This window comes from Phytophthora sojae (genome assembly GCF_000149755.1).
Source record: "Phytophthora sojae unplaced genomic scaffold PHYSOscaffold_2, whole genome shotgun sequence".
NCBI lineage: Eukaryota > Oomycota > Peronosporomycetes > Peronosporales > Peronosporaceae > Phytophthora > Phytophthora sojae.
Window position 1 is genome coordinate 9406684 of NW_009258116.1, and position 24567 is coordinate 9431250.

General features: G+C 55.1%; 10 protein-coding genes across 10 annotated transcripts; 4 read left to right on the top strand and 6 right to left on the bottom strand.

Annotated features, from left to right (window-relative positions):
• Positions 1-1785: 1785 nt before the first annotated feature.
• PHYSODRAFT_285118 (phospholipase D-like protein) lies at positions 1786-3564 on the top strand (the record flags this gene model as incomplete). The annotated part of the gene is made up of 1 exon (XM_009522737.1): positions 1786-3564. The coding sequence occupies one exon, from the start codon at positions 1786-1788 to the stop codon at positions 3562-3564; it is 1779 nt and encodes a 592-aa protein (XP_009521032.1).
• Positions 3565-4431: 867 nt separating this feature from the next.
• PHYSODRAFT_247755 (phospholipase D-like protein) lies at positions 4432-6136 on the top strand (the record flags this gene model as incomplete). Its single annotated transcript, XM_009522738.1, has 6 exons — positions 4432-4490; positions 4522-4768; positions 4853-4996; positions 5026-5415; positions 5442-6092; positions 6125-6136. 6 exons carry the CDS (start codon positions 4432-4434, stop codon positions 6134-6136), a joined length of 1503 nt encoding a protein of 500 aa, XP_009521033.1.
• An 81-nt stretch (positions 6137-6217) lies between these two features.
• On the bottom strand, positions 6218-7885 carry PHYSODRAFT_480910 (hypothetical protein; the record flags this gene model as incomplete). Its single annotated transcript, XM_009522739.1, has 3 exons — positions 6218-6745; positions 6842-7075; positions 7136-7885. 3 exons carry the CDS (start codon positions 7883-7885, stop codon positions 6218-6220), a joined length of 1512 nt encoding a protein of 503 aa, XP_009521034.1.
• Positions 7886-8896: 1011 nt separating this feature from the next.
• Positions 8897-9970, top strand: PHYSODRAFT_312064 (hypothetical protein; the record flags this gene model as incomplete). Its single annotated transcript, XM_009522740.1, has 1 exon — positions 8897-9970. One exon carries the CDS (start codon positions 8897-8899, stop codon positions 9968-9970), a length of 1074 nt encoding a protein of 357 aa, XP_009521035.1.
• Positions 9971-10115: 145 nt separating this feature from the next.
• On the bottom strand, positions 10116-11609 carry PHYSODRAFT_312065 (hypothetical protein; the record flags this gene model as incomplete). The annotated part of the gene is made up of 1 exon (XM_009522741.1): positions 10116-11609. The coding sequence occupies one exon, from the start codon at positions 11607-11609 to the stop codon at positions 10116-10118; it is 1494 nt and encodes a 497-aa protein (XP_009521036.1).
• A 207-nt stretch (positions 11610-11816) lies between these two features.
• PHYSODRAFT_481600 (hypothetical protein) lies at positions 11817-12671 on the bottom strand (the record flags this gene model as incomplete). Its single annotated transcript, XM_009522742.1, has 1 exon — positions 11817-12671. The coding sequence occupies one exon, from the start codon at positions 12669-12671 to the stop codon at positions 11817-11819; it is 855 nt and encodes a 284-aa protein (XP_009521037.1).
• Positions 12672-13375: 704 nt separating this feature from the next.
• On the bottom strand, positions 13376-14419 carry PHYSODRAFT_487096 (hypothetical protein; the record flags this gene model as incomplete). The annotated part of the gene is made up of 1 exon (XM_009522743.1): positions 13376-14419. One exon carries the CDS (start codon positions 14417-14419, stop codon positions 13376-13378), a length of 1044 nt encoding a protein of 347 aa, XP_009521038.1.
• Positions 14420-17344: 2925 nt separating this feature from the next.
• Positions 17345-18343, bottom strand: PHYSODRAFT_478912 (hypothetical protein; the record flags this gene model as incomplete). Its single annotated transcript, XM_009522744.1, has 1 exon — positions 17345-18343. One exon carries the CDS (start codon positions 18341-18343, stop codon positions 17345-17347), a length of 999 nt encoding a protein of 332 aa, XP_009521039.1.
• A 310-nt stretch (positions 18344-18653) lies between these two features.
• PHYSODRAFT_479879 (hypothetical protein) lies at positions 18654-22569 on the bottom strand (the record flags this gene model as incomplete). The annotated part of the gene is made up of 2 exons (XM_009522745.1): positions 18654-22336; positions 22449-22569. 2 exons carry the CDS (start codon positions 22567-22569, stop codon positions 18654-18656), a joined length of 3804 nt encoding a protein of 1267 aa, XP_009521040.1.
• A 1599-nt stretch (positions 22570-24168) lies between these two features.
• Positions 24169-24525, top strand: PHYSODRAFT_481875 (hypothetical protein; the record flags this gene model as incomplete). The annotated part of the gene is made up of 1 exon (XM_009522746.1): positions 24169-24525. A coding segment is annotated over one exon (357 nt), but the record flags the coding sequence as incomplete, so codon positions are not given.
• Positions 24526-24567: the final 42 nt, after the last annotated feature.

Here is a 24567-nt window from a genome sequence, read left to right on the forward strand (position 1 = left end):
GGTAAATTTTACACCTGGGCACTTCACCAGATTGTGCGGGAATATTTTTCATAATCATACAATATTGTGGAAACCGATTAGATTGTCTAATTGGGATATAAATCGATTGATTAAGCAGATGATTAAGCTTAATCGGGTCTGGTTTGCTAAATCTGACCTCCTAATTAGATCGACAGACTAAGATTTGTACTCTGATTTGACAGAGCGGTCAGTTGTGCCTACAACGCCATGTGGCAAGCTGATTTAGCTGCTCCACGGCTTACAAAGCCCGGGACGGCTGATTTGCATGCTAATCAGCCCGAATGTCCGACACCCACACGGCAATCGGTGGCCGAGTTAACGTAAAACCGACAAACGCTAATGCTGACGAGAAATGACAGCGCAAATACATGACTTCAGAACTTGATAAATAGAATGCAGTACACATCGAAGCTCACAGAAGCGTATTTAATGCACGCGATGCTATTTCTCGTTAGTAGGTACGCGAATCACTCAGCTCGTGGCGGTAAGTGGTCGCTCGTCGTATTTCTGGCGGGTAATGAGGCAACCCCCATTTTATTAACCTTACACCGATTTATACCCTTACCAATGCCATATGAAATCATAAGGATCCCTGATTTAGTACCAGTCAAATCTCTCATGAACGCTGCTTTATCAGCTAATCCGCTCGGGCAATCTAATCGGTTTCCACAATAACATCCAGCAACCAATTTTCCTCTCAAGTAAATGCAGTTCGTCGTCGCTTCGAGCTCCAAAGCGAGAACTGCCACCTCCACAGTGTATTTTTGAAAAATACACTCTGAAAAATAATTTTTCAGATGGTGCGCTGGTAAGGAACACAGGAAACAGTAACCGGGCATGTACACTGTAAGTTCATGTACTGTACTGTAAGTATAATTTTGCCACGTGATGGAAAGTGTGCACCAGTCAGTGATTCTGCTCCCGACTCTTGCGACAAAGAGTTCCGGACAAGAGCTGTCCGAGGCTTCACATCCCACACGCTACCGCAAAAGCCTGATAGATTTGGCACCCTTCACTAAAGCAGTTTTGCCGGGTGCGAAGTCTTTCAGAAAGTCAAGGTTGTCATTGGCCAATCAAAATTGCGTATAGAGGTGGTTGGATGTGAGCGCATTTCAAAAGAAGGTAGATAAATCTGGGGAAAGAGCATTCGGCCGCATCGCATTAAGCTCGCCCATACCATCGAATTCAAGATCAAGACCGTCGAGGACTTCGCTGCATCGGGTGAAACCCGAGTGGCCTTTTGCACTGGCCGAGACTTTTCGCGTCCTACGCTACAGTACTGGGAGCACCATTATGACTCCATGAAGGCGGCTGTTGAAGACAAGAAGCGAGCTAAGAAGCTGACTGTAGGTGGTAGTGGCCGCGTCTCGCCATCTGCATGTCGAGGAAGAACTACGGGGCTGGATCAAGGACGAGAGGCGTGAAGAGCGGGCCGTGTCGATGGATTGCATCATTGCGCACTGCATGGTGATTTTGCCGGGCTTCCTCGACAGCAAAACAGCCACCGCACGTAAATCGTGGTGCAGCAAGTTCATGCGGCGAAATGGACTCACTATTAGGCGCATCTCGCACTCTGGCCGCAAGAAGCTGCGGGAGCTGATAGCGCTGCGCGATGCGTTCGCGTGCAAGGTGACCAAGGTGCTGATTGACCACTTTGTGGTATCATAGGCGTCGAACAGCAGGCAGCGAAGCCACTCCAAGAACTGCGGAACCTGTGCTGATCTCGGTTAATTTCTCGGGCACTTTGACTTTTTACCGGCCGAGATGAAAAGCGTGTTGGTCCTCATCGCCCTCGCTAACGCCTTGGTGACGGCACCGACGTCTGTGTCGGCGTTCTCATTCTCGTCATTGTTCGACAGCGGGGACTCGAAATCCTCTGGAAATTCGACAGCAGGCCAGAGCGACAAAGCTGCGACTGGGAGCGAAGACGCCGACCTGTCCGATGGAACCGACATCAAGCCCCGTCAGCCGCTTCTGGACCCGGAGGACGGGTTCCTCACCGAGCAGGAGATCACCGACTCCCGTGGTGGCATCCCTCGTGACGACATGTCGGTCTACACAACAGGCAACAAGGTGACGTCGTACACAGTGGCCAATGAATTCTACGACGCCGTCTACGAGGACCTCAGCACGACCAAGGAAGGAGACCGAGTCCTGCTGGCAGCGTGGCTTGCAGCTCTCGTTCCTCTCAAGCCGGACGTGGACCCTACAGGAAAGAAGACCGGCGTGAAGGAGGTCTTTGCGGGCGTCGTGGAGCGCGGCGGGAGCGTCAACATCCTTAACTGGGCCAACATCGGAGTGGGCTACACCCCACACAACATCAAGGCTCGCGACGCTATCAACAGCATCCCGCCATCCCCCATTAACGGTAACAAGGCGGTGTTGATCTTCGACGACCGGTTACCCAAAGCGCTGGCTTCCCACCATCAGAAGAACATGGTGATTGCGGCCAACAGCTCCACAGATCCCGATGACCAGCCTGTTGCGTACGTTGGAGGACTGGATCTCGCGAACGACCGATGGGACACCATCTACCACAACAACACTGAGATCCGTGACAGGGGCAAGATCACGTTCCGCGAGAAGGGCTGGATGGACGGCCACATCCGCATCCACGGGCCTGCAGCAAAGGACGTCGCCAACAACTTCGTGGCCCGTTGGAACTCGGACTACCTGCCGTGTCAAGGCCTGGACGACGACTTGCTCGACTTCAAGAACCCCAAGTACGAGTCCATAGCTCCGCTTGACTACGCCAGCTCCAACACGACCGCGTCTCTGGGCAAGCAGAGCGTCCAGATCACTCGCACGTTCAGTTGCCTGTACGAACACTACAAGGAGTTCGCTCCGCGTGGAGAGACCTCGCTGTTCCAAGCGCGTATCAAGGCTATCAAGAACGCCAAGAACTTCATCTACATCGAGGATCAGTACTTTGTCTTGGTGCCGGAGCTTCTGGACGCGATCATGGAGGTCATGCCCAAGATCCAGCGCCTCGTTGTCATTGCCAACCCGCAGACTAGCCCCTTCACGAACGCAGGATACATCAAGTACTTCTACGAAAGTGTCGAGCCTATCCGATCCAAGTACCCGAACAAGTTTAAAGTGTACACGACCAAGGCTGAGCGCGACATCCTGATCCACACGAAGCTAGTGATCATCGACGACGTGTACCTGTCCATCGGCTCGGCCAACTGGAACCGTCGCAGTATGACGTCCGATTCCGAGCTCAACGCTGATGTGGTGGACGGCGAGACGGTCAAGTCCCCTGAGGGGGTCACTGTGGGCAAGCTGCCGCGCAACTTCCGTATCCGCAAGTTCCAGGAGATGACGGGGCTCAGCTACAAGAAGCTGAACGCCATGACGTTTGTCGAGGCTGCGGACCAACTGCCAATCGCTGTCGCCGACGAGTCGTCCATCCTGGACAACAACAACATCCAGCACAAGGCCTACTTCGTCGTCATCATGAACTCCATGCGAAAGGTCTCAGACCCACAGGAAGAATCCTGTACATACAGCGGTAGCGGTAGCACTAAAGAAACGGAGTAAACTTGATCGTGAATTTATCAAGGCTTGAGGAGAAGGAATAGAAGTTTGTGCTTGTTTTCGGGGGTTATCCAGGACCACATAGGTGACGATGTCAGCTAACCTGGCTTGACATGTATGAGGAAGAAGCGATAAATCATCTAACTATGGATTAGTTACTAAGCCCATTGCTCTGAGACTTTTGATTAACAACGGCTCGCCTCGCATTCGCTGTTTGATATTCAAGCACGTCGACTTCACAGACAGACTTCGTTGCTGTGAAGGACATGTACGAACTGATGTAAGGGATTTTCACGTGCTGCCTCACCGAAATTCTACTTCACAATTCTACTTCACAATGCGAATTGGGAGCCCGTGGCAAATACTAACAAGCAAACCGACGCGGACCATACATGTAATGTACACTGAAGTGCGGGCCGCACTGAACGGGTAGCGGTAAGGCCCTTTCGCTACTTGTCAACTTGACAAGGTGCAGTACCGTCTCAAGCCCCTTCTTTGATTGGTGTTCGGTCTCAGCAAACTGTTGCCGCGAAAGCGATCGTAGAGGCAAAGTTCCAATTGCGAAGGCGACTTGCACACCCTGGACAGATGAGAGGAGAGCGATTCTAACCGACCAACCTCCAACCTGCAGACCTGGATCCGAAACCTCCTACAGCAGCAGTGCCGCTGGGCCATTAATCTGGTCAACGGCATCATGTCAGCACACGAAGCACCTGTTGAGGTGGAAACCACTACCATCCCAAAAAACTATCCTCGGCATCACAATGTATCCCTTCGCATGGTACAGTAAGGCCGAATGCAGCGATCACTTCTAGTTGTGCACAACTGAGCTGACTCGTGACCGGTCAGGTCCTTTGAGTCTAAAAAGCAATGCTCTTCGCTGCGTTGGTGTTCGCGTTGGCGGTGGTGCTCCTTCTCGTCCCTTTTCGGTGGGTCTTCAACCTCCGAAAGCCGCACCAGCACAAACATCGATGCCAGCGGCAGCGCTGATCTCTCTGACGGGTCGGACATCAAGCCTCGACAGCCTCTGCTGGACGCCGAAGACTGGTTCCTCACTGAGGAGGAGATCACCGAGTCCCGAGGTGGGATTCCTCGCGAGGGTATGGCGGTGTACTCGACCGGTAACAAGGTGACGTCTTACACGGTGTCCGACGAGTTTTTCAACGCGGTTTACGACGATCTCAGCTCGACGAAAGAGGGGGATCGGGTCATGCTCGCTGCGTAGTTAGCAGCGCTCGTTCCCTTCAAACCTGACATCGATCCTACGGGTGAGACTACGGGGTTCGAGGAGGTTTTCACTGGAATTGTGGAGCGAGGTGGAAGCGTCAACATCCTGGCCTGGGCCAACATCGGTGTCGGATACACGCCCTACATCCTCAAGGCTCGCGACGCTATCAACAGTATCCCCGCGTCGTCCATCAACGGAGCCAAGGGAGTTTTATCTTTGACGACCGACTACCGAAGGCGTTATCCTCGCACCACCAGAAGAACATGGTGATTGCAGTGAACAGCTCCAAGGACGAACGCGCTCAGCCTGTGGCTTATGTCGGTGGCATTGATCTCGCCAATGATCGGTGGGATACCATCTACCACAACGCCACTGCGATCCGTGATGAGGGTCACATTACATTCCGAGAGAAAGGCTGGATGGACGGCCACATTCGTATCCACGGCCCGGCAGCGAAGGATGTCGCCACCAACTTCCTGGATCGCTGGAACTCCGACTACTTGCCGTGTCAGGGCCTTAACGACGACCTGCTGGACTTTAAGAACCCGAAGTACGATCACCTGCCTCCTCTAGACTACGCCAGCAGCAACACGACAGCGAGTTTCGGCAAGCAAAGCGTCCAGATTGTACGGACGTTTGCTGTTTGTACGAGCATTACAAGGAGTTCGCGCCGCGCGGTGAAACTTCCCTGTTCCAGGCACACATCAAGGCGATCAAGAACGCTAAAAACTTCATTTACATCGAGGATCAGTACTTCGTGCTGGTGCCTGAGATGCTGGACGCGATCATGGAGGTGATGCCCAACATCCAGCGCCTCATCGTCATTGCCAACGAGGAAACCGGGCCGTTCACGAACGCCGGGTACATCAAGTACCTGTACCAAATGGTCGAGCCTATTCGGTCGAAATACCCGAACAAACTCAAGCTCTACACCACCAAAGCCGACCGGAAGATATACATCCACAGCAAAATCATGATCATCGACGACGTGTTCTTGACCATCGGCTCGGCCAACTGGAACCGCCGCAGTATGACTTCAGACTCGGAGCTGAACGCTGATGTTGTGGACACTGACACGGTGAAATCCCCCGATGGAGTTATCGTAGGCAAGATCCCGCGAGACTTTCGCATTCGCAAGTTCGTGGAGATGACGGGACTGAGCTACGAGAAGCTGGACGCCATGACGTTCATCGAGGCCGCAGACCAGCTACCGATTGCCGCTGATGATGAATCGTCCATCCTGGACTACCTGGAGATTGAGCATCACTCGTATTTCTTCGCGATTACGGACGCCATTAGGAAGGTTTCGGACCCTCAAGACACCTGCACGTGCAGCGGCAGTGGTAGCACAAAAGAAACTGAGTAGATAAGTAGCGTAGAATATGTGTAAGCAAGCAATATTTGTTGGGTTTACGACCAGCTAGGGGGTCAAAAGTATCGGATAGCGCCACCTTTCTGGAGCCATTTGCGCAGCGCGTTATGGCGGACGAGTAGAACTCCAGGGTTGGTCGGATGCGAAGACGGCCACAACGGCGGTCGACTCGACTTGGTGAGTAGCTCCGTGATTTCGTGGCGTAGCACAGGCTTCATGAATGTCTGACTGCGTCTACCCACGCCCGTGATAATGCGAACGTCCTGCAGCGGTGCATTCCCAGCAAGAGACACAGCGCTAACTCCCTGCTGAGAGCGCGTGATCTCGTCGAAAGCTGACACGACGGCGCACTTCGCCACACCACGAGAGAATGTGTGCAGGTCGATCTCAAACCCGTCTTTCAGACGCCATGGGGTCTTCTCGATGATACCTTCATCCAGCACGCGCTTGAAGGTCTGGCGTGCCGCCGTGAACAATCTGAACTCGTCCAGCGTATCGATCAGAGTCGAAGCGTGTCCGATGTTCCGAAGATCCACCGTGTGAAGCTGCTTCAGCACGACCGACAAGTCCTGCTTTAGTTTGCGCTGGTCAGTTTTCGATCTTCTAGGCGAGCTGGGCGTGTCTTTCTGTCCATCTTCGGGCTGGTTGGCTTCGTGGAGTTTGTGCAGCGAGCGGATCACACTGGCGCAGGACAGAGCGTTGATCAGTGACTTCGTCTCTATATCGCCGAGTGCGTTCTGACTGCGCGTTTGGGCGTCTAGCATCGTGTTGAACAGATCAAGCACGTCCGTCCACTGGCCACGCTTCTCCAATCCCTTCATACACGTCGCAAACGTGAAGTCGTCGGGCGCCGCATTGCTAGCTTCCTGCATGCGGTCCAGAATGTCCATAGCGATCTGCATCCCCAACGCGGCCTTATGCTTCTGGTCTCGATGCTTCTTCTCGCTGTCTCCACTGCGGACTGCAGCGAGCACAAACTGGTTGAACAGCAACGTGCTCGCGTGGTCTTGGAGCCATTCGGCGTCCAGTTTGTGGTAGATCTCCGTCACGCGCTGGTGCTCCCCAATCTCCACCAGCGACTGACAAATCGCAGTCAGCGTGGCTGCGTGCATCCAAACTCCGGGGAACTTGTTCTCGACGAACTGCAGCGTCGTCAGCAGCGTCTCCTTCTGTCGCGCCTTGGCCGCAGTCAGCATGAGCACTCGAAAGGCGCGCAGTCTCGGGGTCATCCCCAGCTCGTGCATCTGCGCGATGGCAGCGTGCGTGCTCCGCCAGTCGCCCTGGTCCTTGAACACGCTCAACAGCGGGTCGTACACGCTGTACCGGTCGTTGGACGCGGCGTTGAACGCGTCCCCGAAGCGTTCGCGCAGCTCCGGCATCATGGCCAGCGCCCGATCCGCTTGGCCCTTTCGGGCCAAAGAGGAGGAAATCTGCAGGTGCGACCTTAATGGGACCGTGACACCGCGCTTCTCCCCCCTATGGATCGCGTTGATTGCCTCTCGAATGCGGTTGCTCTGCGTGCACACGCGCACGACGCTCTCGACGTCCTTGGACTGCAGTGACGCATTCGTGTCATTGGCCTTGCGCTGGAAGTCCGCCACGACCCGGCGCCAATCCTGCGAAGAGGACGAAGCAGCCGACTGCCATCGCACGAGAAGCTGCGACTGTGGCTGTGGCTGCCGCGTGCGGTGCGCCGGCAAGAGCAGCAGCACTCGACGTCGCATCCTGAAGTACCGGTACGGTACCAACTGATGGCCACAACTGAGCCCGTCCGTTACAAAGGCGATATAACGGTTTCGAGAGGGGGTGTACCAGTACGTCAGTTGCATTAGGTCGGCTGCCGAGGTGCAAGTCGCCAGCAATTGCGTCGCTGGCCACTCTGCTCGCCTTGAAACGGTTGGCACTCGCGACCTGTGGGTCCGTCCATTGCGCCAGTAGATGAGGGGGAAAGGATTCGGAGTTGAATCGATTCGAGTTGCACAGCTGAGCGACTGCACCAAAAGTGGTCAGCGTGGGGCGCAGCGATATGCTCCGTCATGGGCGGGACCAGCGGCATCTTTTCCCGAAGTGATGCTGCCGTGATGGCAGCGTTGCGAAGGGATCCGTTTCCCTCATGCTGGGCTCAACACCGGGCGGCTATTCTAGCTGCGAGCACGTGCGGATATCCACCATCTCCCAAAGCTCAAAGCGCTGCTGGTGTCCGACTGACCACGTGACGTATGAAGCTTGCGGCGGCGCCACCAACGCCTTGCGTTCGTCAAGCGTTAATGCTGTGGCTGGCTGGTATATAGCATAAAGTCCGTGCGTCGCAACGCATACCAACCCTCTTTCAGGTTGCGCCGAGTGATACCGGCAGATCGCGCGCCGTTTCGAATCACCGCACAATTGAGACTTGCCAGTACGGTCCGATTGCTCCAAGCCACAAGAACGCAAGCTGTGGAGCACTCGCAATTGCCCCGTGACTGACCATGCCAACGCCATTTTCTAGCGATCCCTTCCATCCTCCCGTGCTGTGAGACCCTGCATCCGTTTGTTGCTCGCTATTCATATCCCTGTCTCGATGTCCGCATCCGCTCCGCGGGTTGCCAGCCTGCGTTGATGGCTCGAAAAAAGGTGCGACGCTGCACGCAGTCCAGCGTAGCGTCCTGTCCTCTCTGGAATGCTCGCCTAGCCTCCATCACTGGTACTTCTCCTTCTGCGCCGCCAGCAAACAGTCTTGCATTTGCCGTTCCGGAATGAGGTTAAGTGACGCGATGTGTTCCTCGAGCTCGCCCATGCGCTCGACTGCCTCGACGTGCAGCTCGATCGAGGAGGCCATGAGGCAGTCCATCTTCCCGGCCGACCCGTTCGGGCTGCCGACCGCTAATAGCGTTAGAAGTCGCGAAACCCGCGCGTCCGCAGCAGCGGGGAGGTCTGGGAAGATTCCGAGGCTTCTGTGGCGATGCAGCTTGTCGGCGCGCAGTCTGCTGTCGCTGTCCCGCGAACGAAGCGGTGACGACTCAACGGAGACTCGGAGCAGTTTGAGGCGGCATACACACGGGTCCCTCGTTTCAACGCCTTCCAGGTCATCGACAACGGCGACGGAAACCCAACCCAGACGACAGCGCGCCTCAACTCGGGAACAAACTTCGACTCCGCGGTCAAGCACGATGTTTCTGCGCGAGTGCAGCGAGGATCTACAGCTCTTTCGTGAAGAAGCCGAGTACTCGGACTATTTATCGTCTCATGTGACTGGACAGCACATTGAGCGGCTGGAAGACGGCGTGGTGTTCTACGAGGTCCAAGTTCATCTGAGCAAGCAGCAGTGGTGCGTGGTGCGCCGCTTCTCGGAGTTCCGAGCGCTCCGACAACAACTCGTCAAGCACTTTAGTCGGGGCAGACGCCGCCGTCAGCCGCGCTGTCCGATCTGCGAGAATGTGCTGGCCTCTATCGTGGAAACCACGTTCCCTTCACGACGGGTGTGGGGCTCGCGCCTTTTCTCCAGCTCGTCTTCTGATGAGTTTGAAGACGAAATGATCGATGAGCGCAAGGCTCGCTTCCGAGAGTTCGTGGCCGTGTGTCTGCTCACTGTTAGAAGCCTCCGCCAGCACGTCCGCGTGTTGCCAGACAGCGACGCGTGTGAGATCAGCGTTGCGCTGCGGATGATCGAGGAGTTCCTCGGTCTCAGCTTCACCAGATATCTCGGGTTCCTCGGAGAACGAGGAATCGTCGACCAAATGTCCGAGTCCGTGAGGCAAAGGCTGTCCCTGCGACGACGCCAAGAGGATAGAGCTGTGTCGGACGTCAGTTCTACAAGTACATGGCGGTGAAGCCTCTGCAGTAATTCTAGACGCACAAGTATAATAACAGTACAGTAGAATACAAGAAAATAGTTGCGCTCTATCGAATTCGGTATACAGTACCAACCACACGACAGCATCATCTGCGGTGTTTCTCGACAACATTCCCTTGAATCTATGTGAAGCTGGTGAAGAACTCGCGTAGCGAGGCTAGTTCGTCGTACCGGATCTTGTGTGGGACAAACTTGATCGATTTGGTACCATTCGGGCCGGCAGCTGGAATGGGGTCGATCTTGAACATCAATGGGACGATCTTGAGCTGCAGATTCTCGTCCCGCGTGAATTCATTCCGTTTCCTCCACTCCGAGTACGAGTCGGTGACCTCGACGCGAATCATCCGCGCGTTCTTGGGGGCGTAAGAGTAAAACGCATACTCGAGAGGCAACTCGGAGTACCGACAGTACGGACACCACGGCCGCTTGTTGTTCTTGAACCGACCCGATACCATCATGAGGAACGTGGGGACGGGATTCTCCTCCTTCTCGTACTTGACCATGGCGTCCACATACGCATCGTAGCCATTGACCGTAACGATCTGCTTGTTCTTGATATCGTCCGCAACGAACAGCACTTCCGGTTGGTCCGTGTTCCTGAACAAATACCGCAGGAACGGTTCGTCAAACAGAGACCGCTGCACCAGCATCCCGCTCGTTTGGCCGTTGTGGCCCTCCCACTTCATCAAGCACGGGACGCCCTTCACGCGCAGATCCGGGTCGTTGTAGAAGTCGTTCTGGTGTTTCCAGTACTTGTCCGACCCCGCAAACACCGTCACAAGTCGGTTGCGGCCGGGGGACTTGGAGAACACGTCGTACACGTGTTTCTTGCCCTCCACGCACTCCTCCGACCAGTCGTTGGCCTTGAACTGCTCGTCACTGCACATGAAGAACAGGAACAGCGACTCGTCCGGGTTGGCCTGGTAGCCCTCCAGGAACTTCATCGTCGCTTCGTACCCGGAGATCTCCTGGTGTCTAGCTTCAAACGGCACCACAGGCTCAACCAGCGCCACCTGCACTGGCACTGCGTTCGTCGCAAGCTGCTCCGGTGCAGCCGCCGCAGGCTGCAAGGCCACAGCCGCCGCCTCTGTAGCTTGCACCGGCTCCTCCTCCATCACGGGCGCCGGCATCCCGGGCACGCGGCCTTCAAGCTCCTCAGCTGCCGCCACCTGCTCCAGCTCCCGTGGCTTCTCCGTTACGATAGCACGGACCGGTGTGGCTTCAGGAGTGGCTTCAGGAGCAGGAGCTGCGGCAGTTGTGGCTTTGGGGGCAGCAGAGGGTGGGGGAGTCGTTGGCAGCACCACCTTGATGGGGATCTGACGCGCGCGCTCCTCGTTCTTGCGCTGCTCTTCCAGCTGCGCCGCGACCTCCACGTCCAGCGCGTCGTCGCTCTGCACGTGCTGCGGGTTGCTGGCCTTGCGCAGGTTGCTGAGCTGCTCGGTGGGGGCCGAGCCCTCCAGGTCAGAAGCGTTCCCAAAGCGCCAGCGCACCAGGAAGATGAGGTACACCACGAAGAAGCCGATGGCGAGCACATACCACGGGTTGGTGCGCCTGGAGCCGGGAGCTCCGCGGCGCTGCGGCCGTCGACGATCACGTCCGAAGCGAGGCTCGGCCATACTTTCCCAACTGCCGTTCACTGAACTCGTCTATCGTTAATTTCTATATCGCATCAGTTTACATGTAGAAATGGATTACGCCATTAGAAATTCAAGTTTTACGTGTCAACATGGCTACATACAACTTTTACTCGAGGAAGTTGCACTCGGCACGTGCCATTTAACTACACTACAGGCAATCGGCACAAGAATCTATTGATGCATCCGTCAGAGCGGGTTCTTCCAGCCCTGGAACACACCTCGCATCGCGTCGGGGATGTCAAAGCGCTCGTAGTACCGCTCGAAGCTGAAGGTGTGTGTTTCTGAGTCCAATGTAGCTCGGTACAACCACGGCACTCCTCGCACCTTCAACGCCGTGTCCTGCTTCCACTCGTTCGCAGGGTTTTTCCACATCCCGTACGAGTTCACCGTCTCGACCTTCACCAGCCGAGAGCCTGGTGGGGCAAAGGCGTAGAATGCGTACTCCATGGAAATCTCAGAGTAGCGGCAGTACGGACACCAGAGACGGTCGTTGGTGTCCAGTCTACCTGCGACGAGCAAGAGGAACATCGGTCCTTGGGGGTACGTCAGCGATAGATTCTCGCCAGCCGCTATGGTATCGATGTACTGCCTGTAGCTCTTGTACCCGTTCAGCAAGACGATCTCCTTCGAAGCGATTTTGTCCGGTGCCAATAGCGGGTCCGGAGTGTCCTCATTCTTGAACAGGTAGCGCAGCAACGGCTCGTACAGCATGCTCTCTTCGATAATCATCCCAGAAGTAGCGCGCTTCGCTCCGGGACGACCACCGTGCCACTGCATAATTGCAGGAATCATCTTCACCTTCAAGTCGCCGTCTTTGAAGAACGCGTTCGGTGTCGACCAGTCTTCTTTGGAGCCTGCGTGGATCGTCACCAGTCTGTTGCGCGACGGAGACTTGGCAAATACGTCGTATACTAGCTTCGACGCGTCCACACAGACTCGGCGCCATGTCGTTTGCTGCCCCTGTTCGTCTCCGCACGTGAAGAACAAGAAGAGCTGCTCATCAGAGCCTGCAGGCATCGTGTAGTTGGCCAAGTACTGCATAGCAGCATCATATCCCGAAACAACATCATGGCGACCCGCGAGCGAAGACACCGGCTTCGCCGTTGCAACTGGAACAACACGGGGTTCGAGGGTAGCCATCGGAGTAGCAGGGGCTCCGAATGTTGTCGCTGGAGCAGCGGGAGCTCCAAATGTTGCTGCTGGAGCAGCAGGAGCTCCAAAATTTGCAACAGGAGCCGCCGTTTTTGCTGCTGTCGGTGCTGGCGTCGGGACGATAACCACGCCAGGGGTAGACAAGGGCTCAAAGGCACGCAGGTTTTGCTGCTCACTCACATGTACCGCTGGTTGGGCAGGAGGCATCGTCTTCAATGCTTGCTCGGTGCTTGGACGTTGCGTCACCTCAACTTCTTCTCGAGTTACAGGCTTGATGGCGTTATCTACCTTGATCGGTGGCGCGTCGATGATCAAGGGGCTCCGCTCAGCGCTGATGGCGTTGGCGCGCATGTCCGCGTAGCTCGCAGCCGACCAGAGCCGCATCTGGAGCATGAAGACGCAGTACAGAGTGAACCCGCCGCCCACCGCGATCATCCAGCGCCGCCGCCGGGCGCTGCTGCTCGCGTAGCGATGGGCTCCAGCTTTCGGCGGCATCTTGGCGCTTCAGTGCCACGTACTACCGTTTAGAAATAGAAATATGTTTCGCCTCTACCGATTTCTAATTATCTGATCCCGTCCTCGGTGGTAGCAACTCATTCCGAGCCTTGAAAAGCCTGCTGCAGTTGTTCAAGCAGGTAGAACTTCTTCTTGACTCGCTGGTATGTCAACGGTTGGCCCGGAGGGCCGGGGAATACTCGGTAGAACCATGGCACACCTTTCACTGCGAGTTGCGGGTCTTGCTTGAACTCGTTATCCGGGTTTCGCCACACGATGTATTTGTCGTAGGTCTCGACAAGGACCAGCTTGGCATTGGCCGGCGCGTAGGCGTAGAAAGCGTACTCCAGAGGCATCTCGGACTGCCGACACCAAGGACACCACAGCCGATTGTTGCGCCGGAATCGACCCGACACCATCATCATGAACATCGGATACCGTGACCCACTTCGAGCATATTCCTCCATGTACGCCCGGTACTGCGCGTATCCTCTCAGCGTGACGATCTCCTTGGTCTCCACTTCAGGGATTGCGAGTAGTTTGTCTTGCTCGTCGGCGTTACGGAAGAGGTAGCGAAGCAGCGGTTCGTACATTATCGAATGATCCACTAAGACGCCCCACGTTGAACGAAGTGAGCCGGGTACACCACCATCCCACCGCATAACTGTGGGGATCGCCTTGAGGCGGAGATCATCGTCGTCGGTGAAAGCATTACCGCCTAACTTGGTCCATTCCTCACGAGATCCTGTGTGAATAGTCACGAGCCTGTTCGTGGAAGGTGACTTGGCAAACGTAGCATATACCTTCTCGCGAGCTGTGGCGCAATTCGGAGTCCAGTCGTCTCGATTGCCCTTGTCGTCACTGCACGTGAAGAACAGGAAGAGCTGCTCTTTCGAATCGGGGGACTTGGTATACAGTTGCAGATATGCCATGGTGGCGTTGTATCCAAAAATCGTCTGATGCCGGTCCTCGAACGGAATTGAGGCGTTCACTTGCTCTGGCATCTCCAAAACGAGTCTCGACGTGTCGAACTTCATCGAAGTGAAAGTAGCGGGTGGCTCATGTGCAACCAGGCTTTGGTTCTCCCCGGAGTCAGCTACAGTAGTGATAACTGCAGGAGGCGCAGGTGCATCTAGCTCCATCGTTCCTTCTCCAGCCACTGGCAATTTATCAACCCCAGTCCACCGATGCTCAGTGTCATTGCCACTTGCCGTCACCGGGGCTGTCAGTGGCTTGGGCTCTTCGTTTTCCGGGGCTTCCGTCGCTTTTACTGCTCCACCTTTCTCACTTGCAGTACCACCAGCAACAGGCAAGTCGTTAAATGCAGTCCAGTTGTGGGCCTTGGTCTCCTCCGTCGGCGCAGGAGCATTCGTCAGTACATCCACCTCATTCTTCGATGTGGCACCAACCATCGGGACATCCCCCGCGTCTTCCAGTGGGACCTTGTCATCATACGCGACTGTGTCCTCCTCCTTCTCTGTCAATACGTGTGGACCCGCCGTCGCGTCAGCGTGCGCGTTGTGGGCCTCCGCCTCCCCCACAGCCTCCTGTTCGCCCTCTCCTTTGTCCAGTTGCTCTCGACCGTTCTCGACCGCCTCCTCCGCCTGTCCCTCCGCCTCCTTCCGAGCATTCTCTCCCCTCAACGCGCCCATTTCCTTCCGCGCATCCATCGCCTCATGGTCGGAGGCTTTCGCCATTGCTTGGTGCTGCTCCCGCTCGACACCAAACGTACGCACCCACATGGTGGTGCGCACCATGAAGGCGCAGTAGAGGACCACGAAGGTCGCGGCCGCAACGAGCCACACGTTGCGGCGCAGCCACAGGCCGGCACCGCCATGTGAGCCGCGATGGCGCCGACTATTGCTCGACGGCATTTCTAACCAACTGATATGTTTCTAAATGCGGGTAACAGAAAATTGGTTTGACCAAGTCAAAAGCAACTTTTGACTCTCAAAACTGCAACTTCCCAAAACCACAAATCGATTTACAGTCCCGGACATCATCGAGCCCCCAAATACTAATACTTTTATTACCTGAAATTAATTTCAAACAAAGCCGTGTTTTGCACGGGGAAGCTCTGGATTTTCGAGTTTTTTTTCATTTTTTATTTACATCTATTGTGCTTTGCAGACTTTTGGCATTTCGGACTGTAACTATCGAGCACGACTTATTGATAAATCGTACTCGAGTACGAATTGCTGAAGTCGTGGATGGTCAATCAGCACTAAGTAGTGCGCATACGCCATCTCCTGCATGATTTAGCACATCCAGCACCTTTTGGCACTTTTAGAAAGTGCAATTTCCGAACCAAACCGGGTTCGAGACACGACTTAGCAACTCGCATTCAAGGCCACTATGATTTACCGCTAAGTACGAACACTAAGTAGTGCACTACATAGAAAGGCAAACTGGATGCAAAGCACAATACCTGGATCGCACACTGCTGTCTACAGGGCCGCTCGCTTGATATGGGTCATGATGTTTTGATGAACGTTTACAGATACAGTATTGCCCCACTTGTGTTATTCACTAAACTTTGTCTTCAATAAATTTAATAAAGTTAAAGGGATTGTAGTTTTCATCAAGCGCACGTACAGTTGGCGTTTGTAGTAGGTGGCGGCTTTCTTGATCGACGTCTTTGGCAAAGACTCTTTGCTCAATGAAGCCACCCAGTTTCGCCGGTTGTGCCTTGTCGATCGTTTAGATTGCTCGTATGTGATCCCGCAAACTGATTATCACACGGTGTTTGAGGTGTAAACCACTCACTATCAATAGGAACAAACCGGAGAGCACGCCAAGCAAGGTATCATTAAATATGGTATTGACTTGACATGGTGTTCTGCTGAGTTTCGACTCGTCGATCTTAATATTTAAAGGGTTAACGCGAGACTCTGATTTGTTTAACACAATTATATAAAACATGATCATGGTTATTTTTAATCTATTGGAAGGGTGGGGGCGTCGGCCTGTATCGTACAGGTTGTAGTGAAGACTCCACTGCAGCGTGTTCATTTACAATACAACTCATCAGAGCAACGCGATTGAGCTCCTCCAACACTAGTCATTGGGCGAAAGCCCCATGATGGCGAGCTTACTTGCAGTGTTTCCGGCGTCCTTGCCGCTCAAATTTTTACATGAGGGCATGCTAGCAAAATGCACGTATATGTTGGTGTGCTGATGAGGCATTCATCTCACTTATACTAAGTATCACGTTCTGCTATTTGCTTCCACAGTTTAGCAAAGATCCTGCTACGGTTTCCGAGCTTCGTTTCCTTTGGTAAGTAGACCTCTAGTATTTAATACTCTGATATGTGATATTACAGGTACATATGGTTGTTACTCGAGTGAGTGAGTTTCATGACCATCATTATTGTGAATTCCGGCCAAATTTTCCAAATCGCGGCGGTTTGGAGACCCCGCTCCAATCGCCAAATACAAAACTCAAGTCATTTACTCAATCTCCGGGCCCAAACCATATGGTCCAAGTGCCCGTATGTCAAGATCAATTCGTACTTAAACGGGTGCCTATAACCAATCCTAGTGGCCACTGGAGATTTGGCTTGGGCGGTTCAACAAACCGCCCGCGGAAATTTCGAACAGAACACACAATATGTTCGATGTGTATTGAGGCACAAGCAACATTCAGTTTTGTCGTGAAATGATTGCATCGGCTTAAAGCAAACATAAATCTATTATGGTGCTATCATTTCAAAATTGGTAGGGGTTTTGGGATTCACCCAACAACTCTGGATTAAAATCCAGAGAATAAAAAACTTGACCACCTGCAAGTTGCAGACTGCAATGATAGCACCATAATAGATTTATGTTAGACTGCAAACATAAATCTATTATGGTGCTATCATTTCAAAATTGGTAGGGGTTTTGGGATTCACCCAACAACTCTGGATTAAAATCCAGAGAATAAAAAACTTGACCACCTGCAAGTTGCAGTCTGCAACTTACCAATCGATTTAATAACACTTTACCGGCAGTACGGCTTAAAATTAACCCCGGCGCGATGACTGGAACAGGTCAACCAACGTTCGATCATGTTATCCGCTTAGAATCTACTTGGGTCGTGCTGTGCGAGGCGCGTTCTTGAAGAAGGTCTGCAGCTTGCCGGTCTCCGGGTAGTCGGGCATGAACTGGTGCACGTGGATCTTGTTGGCCGGCACGTCCTTCTTGACGAAGCCCAGATAGGGCACGCCCCGCACAGGCGCCACCTTCTCCTGGAAGTCGGGCAGCTTGAACGGGTTATTTTTCTTCTTCCACTTCTTGTACGTGTCCGCGACCACGACCCGCACCATGACGGCGTTGTCGGGCGCTGTGTAGTTGAAGTAGTGCATCACCGCCACGTCCGCGCGGTCGCAGTACGGGCACCAGAGGCGGCCGTTGAACGCGTGGTAGCCCGAGACGAAGAAGAGGAACAGCGGGTACGAGTTATCGTACGTGCCCAGGTAGTCGCTCAGCTCTCCGGGCAGGTGCATGGTCAGCACCTTGTTCTTGTTGGGCGCGCCCGCCAGCGGCTTGTTGACGCGGAACACGTAGTCCAGCAGGGACGGGTCCGTGCAGAAGGACTCGGTGAGCATCGTGGACGAGTTGCCGCCCCCTTCGTAGCGCATGAGCGTGGGGATGTGGTCCAGGTAGAAGAGCTGGTTCTGGCGGAACTCGTTCATGTAGTCGGCCCAGTAGGGCTGCGGACCCACGCGGATCTCCACGAGTCTGGAGCCGCGGGGGGCGCGGTTGAAGGCGTCCATCACGGGCTTCTTGGCGCGCTCGCAGTCCGGGCACCAGTACTTGCCGCTCTCGTCGGCGTCGCTCATGAACAGGATGTAGAGCGGGCCCTGCGTCTCCACGTCGTACTCGCTCACGAACTTGTGGCCGGCCTCGAAGCCCTGCAGGTGCAGCACCGAGTGGCCCAGCACGCGGTTGCGCACGATGCCAACGCCGTCCTCGGACTCCGAGTCGCCCACGGAGCGCAGCGAGACGCTGACGCTCACGAACTGGTACATGTAAGCCAGGGAGAAGAGCACCGTCGTGACCAGCGCCATCTGCATGAAGCGCATGGGGCTCAGCTTCAAGCCTCCGCCGCTGTTGCTGGCGGAGGAGACGCCGCTGGGGGCCGCGCCACCTTCGCCCTTCGCCATCCTCGATCAAATGTAAAGTGCTCCACCGCCCAGATGTAATCGCCGCAAGCACCGCTCTCCCACTTTGCTATCACTCGAAAATCAGCCGAAGTTATGGGTTCTTTTTGTTAATACTTGTCTCGTATTCCGATACAATTTTGATTAGTAAGCAGCGACACTATACCACGTCACTACGACTAGTATTGTAATTAGTTTGCGGATGTTGAAGTGAGTCAGATAGTTTCCGGTGCTACAGGTTGACTGCAATCTGCACGCCGACAACAGCACTAGCGTAGAGGAAGCACACGACCATCATGGATAACTGCTCGGACTCGCGCACTTCCGTCGGTGAGCGAGCGAGGCAGAGTGCGGTTGCAGTTGAGCCGTACATCAGTGCGCCGAGGTAGCACTCGATCCAGCGGACCCAGATGCGCAGCGCCCAGGAGCTCAGCACGTCGCAGATAGCTGCCAGCACGACGCACTGCCGTCGAAGTGGCTCCAGCTCGTTCCGCGCTCGCTTCCACTGTCGCGTGGATCGAGGGAAGGCGCCGGGGACGGCGAGCCACGTGCAGGTGCAGGTGAAGACGAACTTGAGCGCGCACGCGTACAGCAGAGGCAGCCCCGCAGACGCCTTGGCGAAGATAAATAGCAGTAGGTACGGCCAAATGGTGAAGTCGTGCAGGTAGTCGCTCCAGTCGCGCTTGCTTGAGCTCGGAGGGGTCTCGGCCACGGTCTCCATGCTGTCCACGGAGGAAGCGGTGAGCGCGTGGCGTTGAAAGGCAGCGATTCGGGTCGAGCTGCGCCGCTTGGCTAGACGCGGACTGCCGGTTCTTGTGTTCCTGCTGCGGCTTGCACGAGGCGAATCCGCATCCGTTGACCATTCCACTGGACTATCTGCAGTTAGCGAGAGCGGCTCCGGCAGGTCGCCATTGCGTTGGTCCAGGAAGTACTTATCCACGATGGGTCTGAGCCACGTGTAGAAGCCGCTGGGGTCGCTGTTGATACGGCGAAGGTGCTCGTTCGCAGCGTTCTTCTTGTGGTCGTGCTCGATCTTCTCGGCCTCCTTACGAATGAGGTACAGGAGGATGCCAGCCATCTTCTTGATGCCGAAGTTGAGCATCGCTTTAGGAATCGCGCACTTGGGGTCGATGTTCGCGACGATGCAAGTGCGCGCTTGCGTGCGTGTGAGTGGCTCGATCAGTGCGCGGAACCCCTTGATCTCCATGCGCCCCGCGTTCCACCCTTGCAATGTGGGGACCGGAACACGGCTCGTCACTGTCGATACGTCCACTGACCCTCCGAGGAGCAAGAGGCAGCGGTTCTCGTAAACGGCATTGATGCCGAAGGCTCTAATAATCGCGTCTCGTTGCAAGAACGGCGACGAAATCGCCAAGTAAGCTGCCAGCTCCACGTGACCCATGTCTTGCAGCAGCAACGACTGAGAGCAAAACGGCGTCCATACACTGTAGAGATCCACCTCGCGAATCACCGATATAGTATTGAAGATATATACGCCATCAACGAGACCCTCCAACTTGATCCATACTGAGCCATCGGCATCGGGTTTCCAGGAGGTGGTCACACCCAGCATGGTCTGTCCAAACTGCCACTCATCGTCACCTTCCTTGTCGCTAAACTCCTTGAGCGCCTTCACACCTTGATCGCGACGCTCTTTAATGTGGTCAATCAACTCCCGCTCGTCGTGCATTGCACGCAATACTCTTGTTTTTGCCGCTGCGATGATCTTGTTAGCACTGCCAGTGTCTGTTAGAAACGCCTCAAGCCGATCAATGAGGAGTGCGGCTGAGAAGATGCGCTCCGTTGCCTTCAAAAGCTGAACCTGCTGCCACACCCAGTCGAGGTTCTCTGCTGTGACTGTGACAGACGAGTAATCGGTTAGGCCATAGGCGTCAGAATTAGTGTCGGTAGTTTGAACTACTTCGCTGTCAGAACTCCCGGCTCTGCGTTGGCCCCTCCCGCTTGCCCACTCTCGCGAAGAAGTCGAGCTGATACTCGCTGTAGCACTAGCGTCAGACGCCCTGCGCTTCTTCCGGAACACGCCCGAGAAGCGTCTGACGATCTTGTGTCGGCTTTTCAACGACTTCCTTTTGCTTCCACCTACAACTGCCATAGCCGCTTTGAACGTTACCACGCATGCATCACCGCTTCGACGCAATAAGTGAGCGATTTCAGCGTACGGCACGTCCAGGACGTACGAGTCATTGATTTCGTAGACCAAGTAGCCAGCTGGTACCAGGACTCGTGCCGCCCCTGGTTCTGGGGAAGACAAGGACGGATGTAGCACGGGGGTTGAATGCTCAGACGACGGAGATTCCACAAGTCCCGGGCTGCTGTTTGTAGCTTTCAACTTCCCTTTCGACGGTGTGGCAGCTGGCGCAACGAAATCACACTTGAGCACAGCGCTCACTGCTGCTTCTTCATCTAATGGGCGTAACGCGGCAAGTAGATCATTTTCGTCTCGAGATACAAGGCACCTCAGCACATTTTGGGGCTCCTTGAAGCGACGATATTGAAGAGATGCTTCTCTGTCGGGATGAGTGAAACCCAGCGTGAGTGGGCGCGGTGCTCGCTGGATCTCGCTCAGAATGTCAGTAAACTTAAAATCACTCACTGAAACACCGTCCACTGAGGTCACGAGGAATCCTGGCTCAATGCGCTCGCCACATGCTGCTACTTCGCTGTCCTTTTCGCAGAACGCAACTAGCACCTTGTTTGAAAATACGTCGGTCTCCAGGTGCAAACCAACCTTTTGCTTTCTGAACTGAATGGTAAAGTCATCATCCAGAGGCGTCAACGGTCCGTCGACAGTATGTAAAGCTGCCTGCGCGGACACCACCGAACTAGCGCGCGAAAATTCGGACGCTGACGAAGGCGCCATGACTGACCTCATTTCCATGTTGCCGGCCGACGAAGAGTGATTCAATCGAGGTCCAAGATCACCATAGCTCGCACTAACCTCCGTCGAGAGCGATCTATGGATGATAGACGGTCGCAGACTTTGTGTAGTCGGTGGTTCGCTGCGAGGTGCGTCTTCAACCTCCCAGTCTTCGCTCATGCTGCTGTGCTCGTCGGTTTCTCGACCCACCAGGCCGGGCTTGCGCTTCGGCCGCTTGCTTCGAAAGAACAAGCTGCTTCCTGGTCGTGGGCTAGCTCGCACAGGCTTCCTCTCCTCGGTCACCGAAGCACCGATCGCGCCCTTACTCCCCATGGAGCTCACACTCCCCGCCACGGACGCTGTCGCTGCAGCAAGCACTGCACTGCGATGGCGAGTCACCTGGGAGGGAATGCACTGAACTCCATTATCGTCCAGTGTCTTAATGTACTCGGCATAACCTGCGCACGCCTTCCGCAGCTCCGTCATGAACGACGGCATCATCGTATGCAGCAGCAGGTTCACCACGTAGTTCGGGATGCTGAAGTTGGTGTCGTCCTCGTACTCGAGGTGGAAGTCGCACGAGTCGTTCGAGCTCGACATGCTGCGGATGCACAGACGCAGCGTGGACGTCTCCACCCGGACACGGACGCCATTGGTCGGTACGTCCGCGTGGTGCGCGGCTTGGCACAGCACCACAAAGGCGTTCTGCTTCGGGTAGAACTTGACGCGCCGGCGATAGACGTAGTCGCGGTTGGCCAGCGGCCACGGCAGGTTCAGCGCGAAGTACATGACGTCGCTCACGTGCTGGTGCTCCACCACGTGCACCTGGTGCACGTTGCTGTCCCAGGACTTGCGGTAGCGCGCATCCATGAGCGCGTCGAAGAGCGTGTCGGCCGCGAAGGGCAGCCAGCCTTTGGCGTAGTACATGGGGAGACTGGACTCCTTCTGGGTCGGGCGGAAGATCTCCACGTCCTTCTCGGCGTAAATGGGCTCCTCCAGGTTGGCCCACACGGCGTTCTCGCCCATATCCACGGCGTCTAATGGGCCAGGACAGCACACAAAGAGAGAGAGAGAGAGAGAGCTTATTAGGACTCGAGGGTCGGAAGATTATTATCTTTTGGGTCTGTTTTGCTAGTCGCACGCACGCACCGTCGAGCTCGGCGTCGCTGAACTCGGGGTCGGAGCTGCGGTGCAGCAGCGACGGGCGCTTGCCCAGCGCCGCCACGCGCGAGCCGGAGCGCGCCGGCTTGGCCGCCTCGAAGGAGCTCATGGTGGCGCTACGCGGCTGCAGGAGGGTGTGCCCAGGCTGACGTTGCGACCGCGGAGCGACGCTTTGTCGCGGCATCAATATGGAGTCAATGTGTACCTGTTTTGTGGTACGATACGGTAGAGAATGACAGAAGAGGGTACTTAGGAGATAGCCGGTCGTTCTACATTACTTTCAAGAGTAAGTAGGTAAGTTGAACTCTCAAATGCTAGGGAAGAACGGAGAATAGTGTCCGTTAGCGGGTATTGGTGCCAATCGCTAGCTTCATTGATTCAAGAGAGTGAAGTAGAGGACGCAATGCATTGTCAGAAGCAGGCTGCGGCCCATTCATCCTTTTTTCGCGCAGAACACAGAACCAGCTCGTCATCAAGGCACCAACTTGTTTTGTGGCAGACAGCAGGCGGCGGACTAATGTTGGTTACTTCGGCTGTAGTAAAACTGCTGCTGTAGCCTCGCCTCGAACCCTCGTCGAGGGTCCTCCAAACGCTCGCAAGTGCGGAAACGTTTTTGAGCCACCCGTGCGGTCTGCCCCTACAGATTCATACAGTACATACATGTATCCGGATGCCAGGATGATGATTACGATGGAACTTGGTGAGGTTGGAATCCAACTTGGATGGGGGCTCATCTTCAAGGCAATGGATCCGTGCAGTGTCGAGTGCTTTTTGCATACATGTAAGAAGTGGACTTGCAAGCCTTACGTGGGTGAGCCACGTCGAACCGCATGCTAGTTTAGCTCTTCCACTGGTGCTGCTAAAATGATCGGGTGGTGTTCGATATTCATGCTCACATCGCAAACCCTCTCATGGGGATAGATCGCCACTCCATGGGTTGCTAGCACTGCCTCTACAAGGTCATCGTGACTATTCCTCGACAAATGTTGCACTCTCGCCATGTTAAACGAAGCCATCGTGGAGGTGCACCCCGGGTTCATCCAAGAGGTTTCAACGTGGAAGGCGCTTACAGGGTATGAGCAGCAAGCACCGTAAACTTGGGAGTCTACAGCAAAGCTTGCTGCAGCGTTCGAACCAACGATCGGTGCACGCTGGAACAGTGTATGGCGATCGAATTCGATGTGCTCGCTGAATACAAACAGTAGTGCAGGTAGGAAAGGAAGCTCAGTCTTCACCTCCGAGTCGAGCCACCTCCGCTATGTATTGCAGCTTCCTACGCAAGACTGACGCGCATGGAGACGCTTGAAGTGATGGATTTTACAGGTATCCTCGCTCGACTCCACGATCTCGCCGAGATCGTGGAGATCATCTCGGTGCCACGCCACGGTGGAAAGCCTGGCAGCCACGCTGGAACATTAAGTATTCACAACGTTGAAAAACTAATCCAGCTGTTCTCGATGGAGAACTGAACAAGTATCCAAACCTAGGGTCAGCGATTTGCTATCAGCAGCCGGCGAGGCTACTCGCTCCTACCATGTGTCTTGGTCATTCGGGGCGACACGCCGCTGTCGCAGAGACACAAAGCATTAGCGCTCCGTAAATCGGCCATGCGGCGGTGTTACTGGTCGTAACAGCGAAGCCGCTCTCATTCCGAAACTTTCGAGCTCCTTGCAACGAGTGACGAGGTCTGCTATCCAGCAGCTGTACAATGGCTGCTCCCAACTTCGCGCCTGTGACTCTGTCGCGGCCCCAAGCCGCTCGACTCGAATCCATGATGCAGCAGCAAGTGCAGGACGCCGTACTGGCCCATACTGCCCAACGCATGAAAGATCACAAGCTGGACTCGGACTGGCGCTTCGTGAGCTCTCTGGGTCAGCTCAAGACGTTCAAGACCCCCGGGAAGGACTCGTTCACCTCGACCTCCTCGTGGACCACGACGCTCGAGAGGGTCTGCAATGTGAACGACCGCATCAGCACTGGAGTTCACGCTTGGACAATGCGCAGCCAAAGTGACCGCAGTCGCAGTGGACGATTGTCCTTCTCACGCTGCACCGTCGGCGCCACGGTTGGACGTCGCGACCCGCTCGACCCGCGTCCACCAATTCAG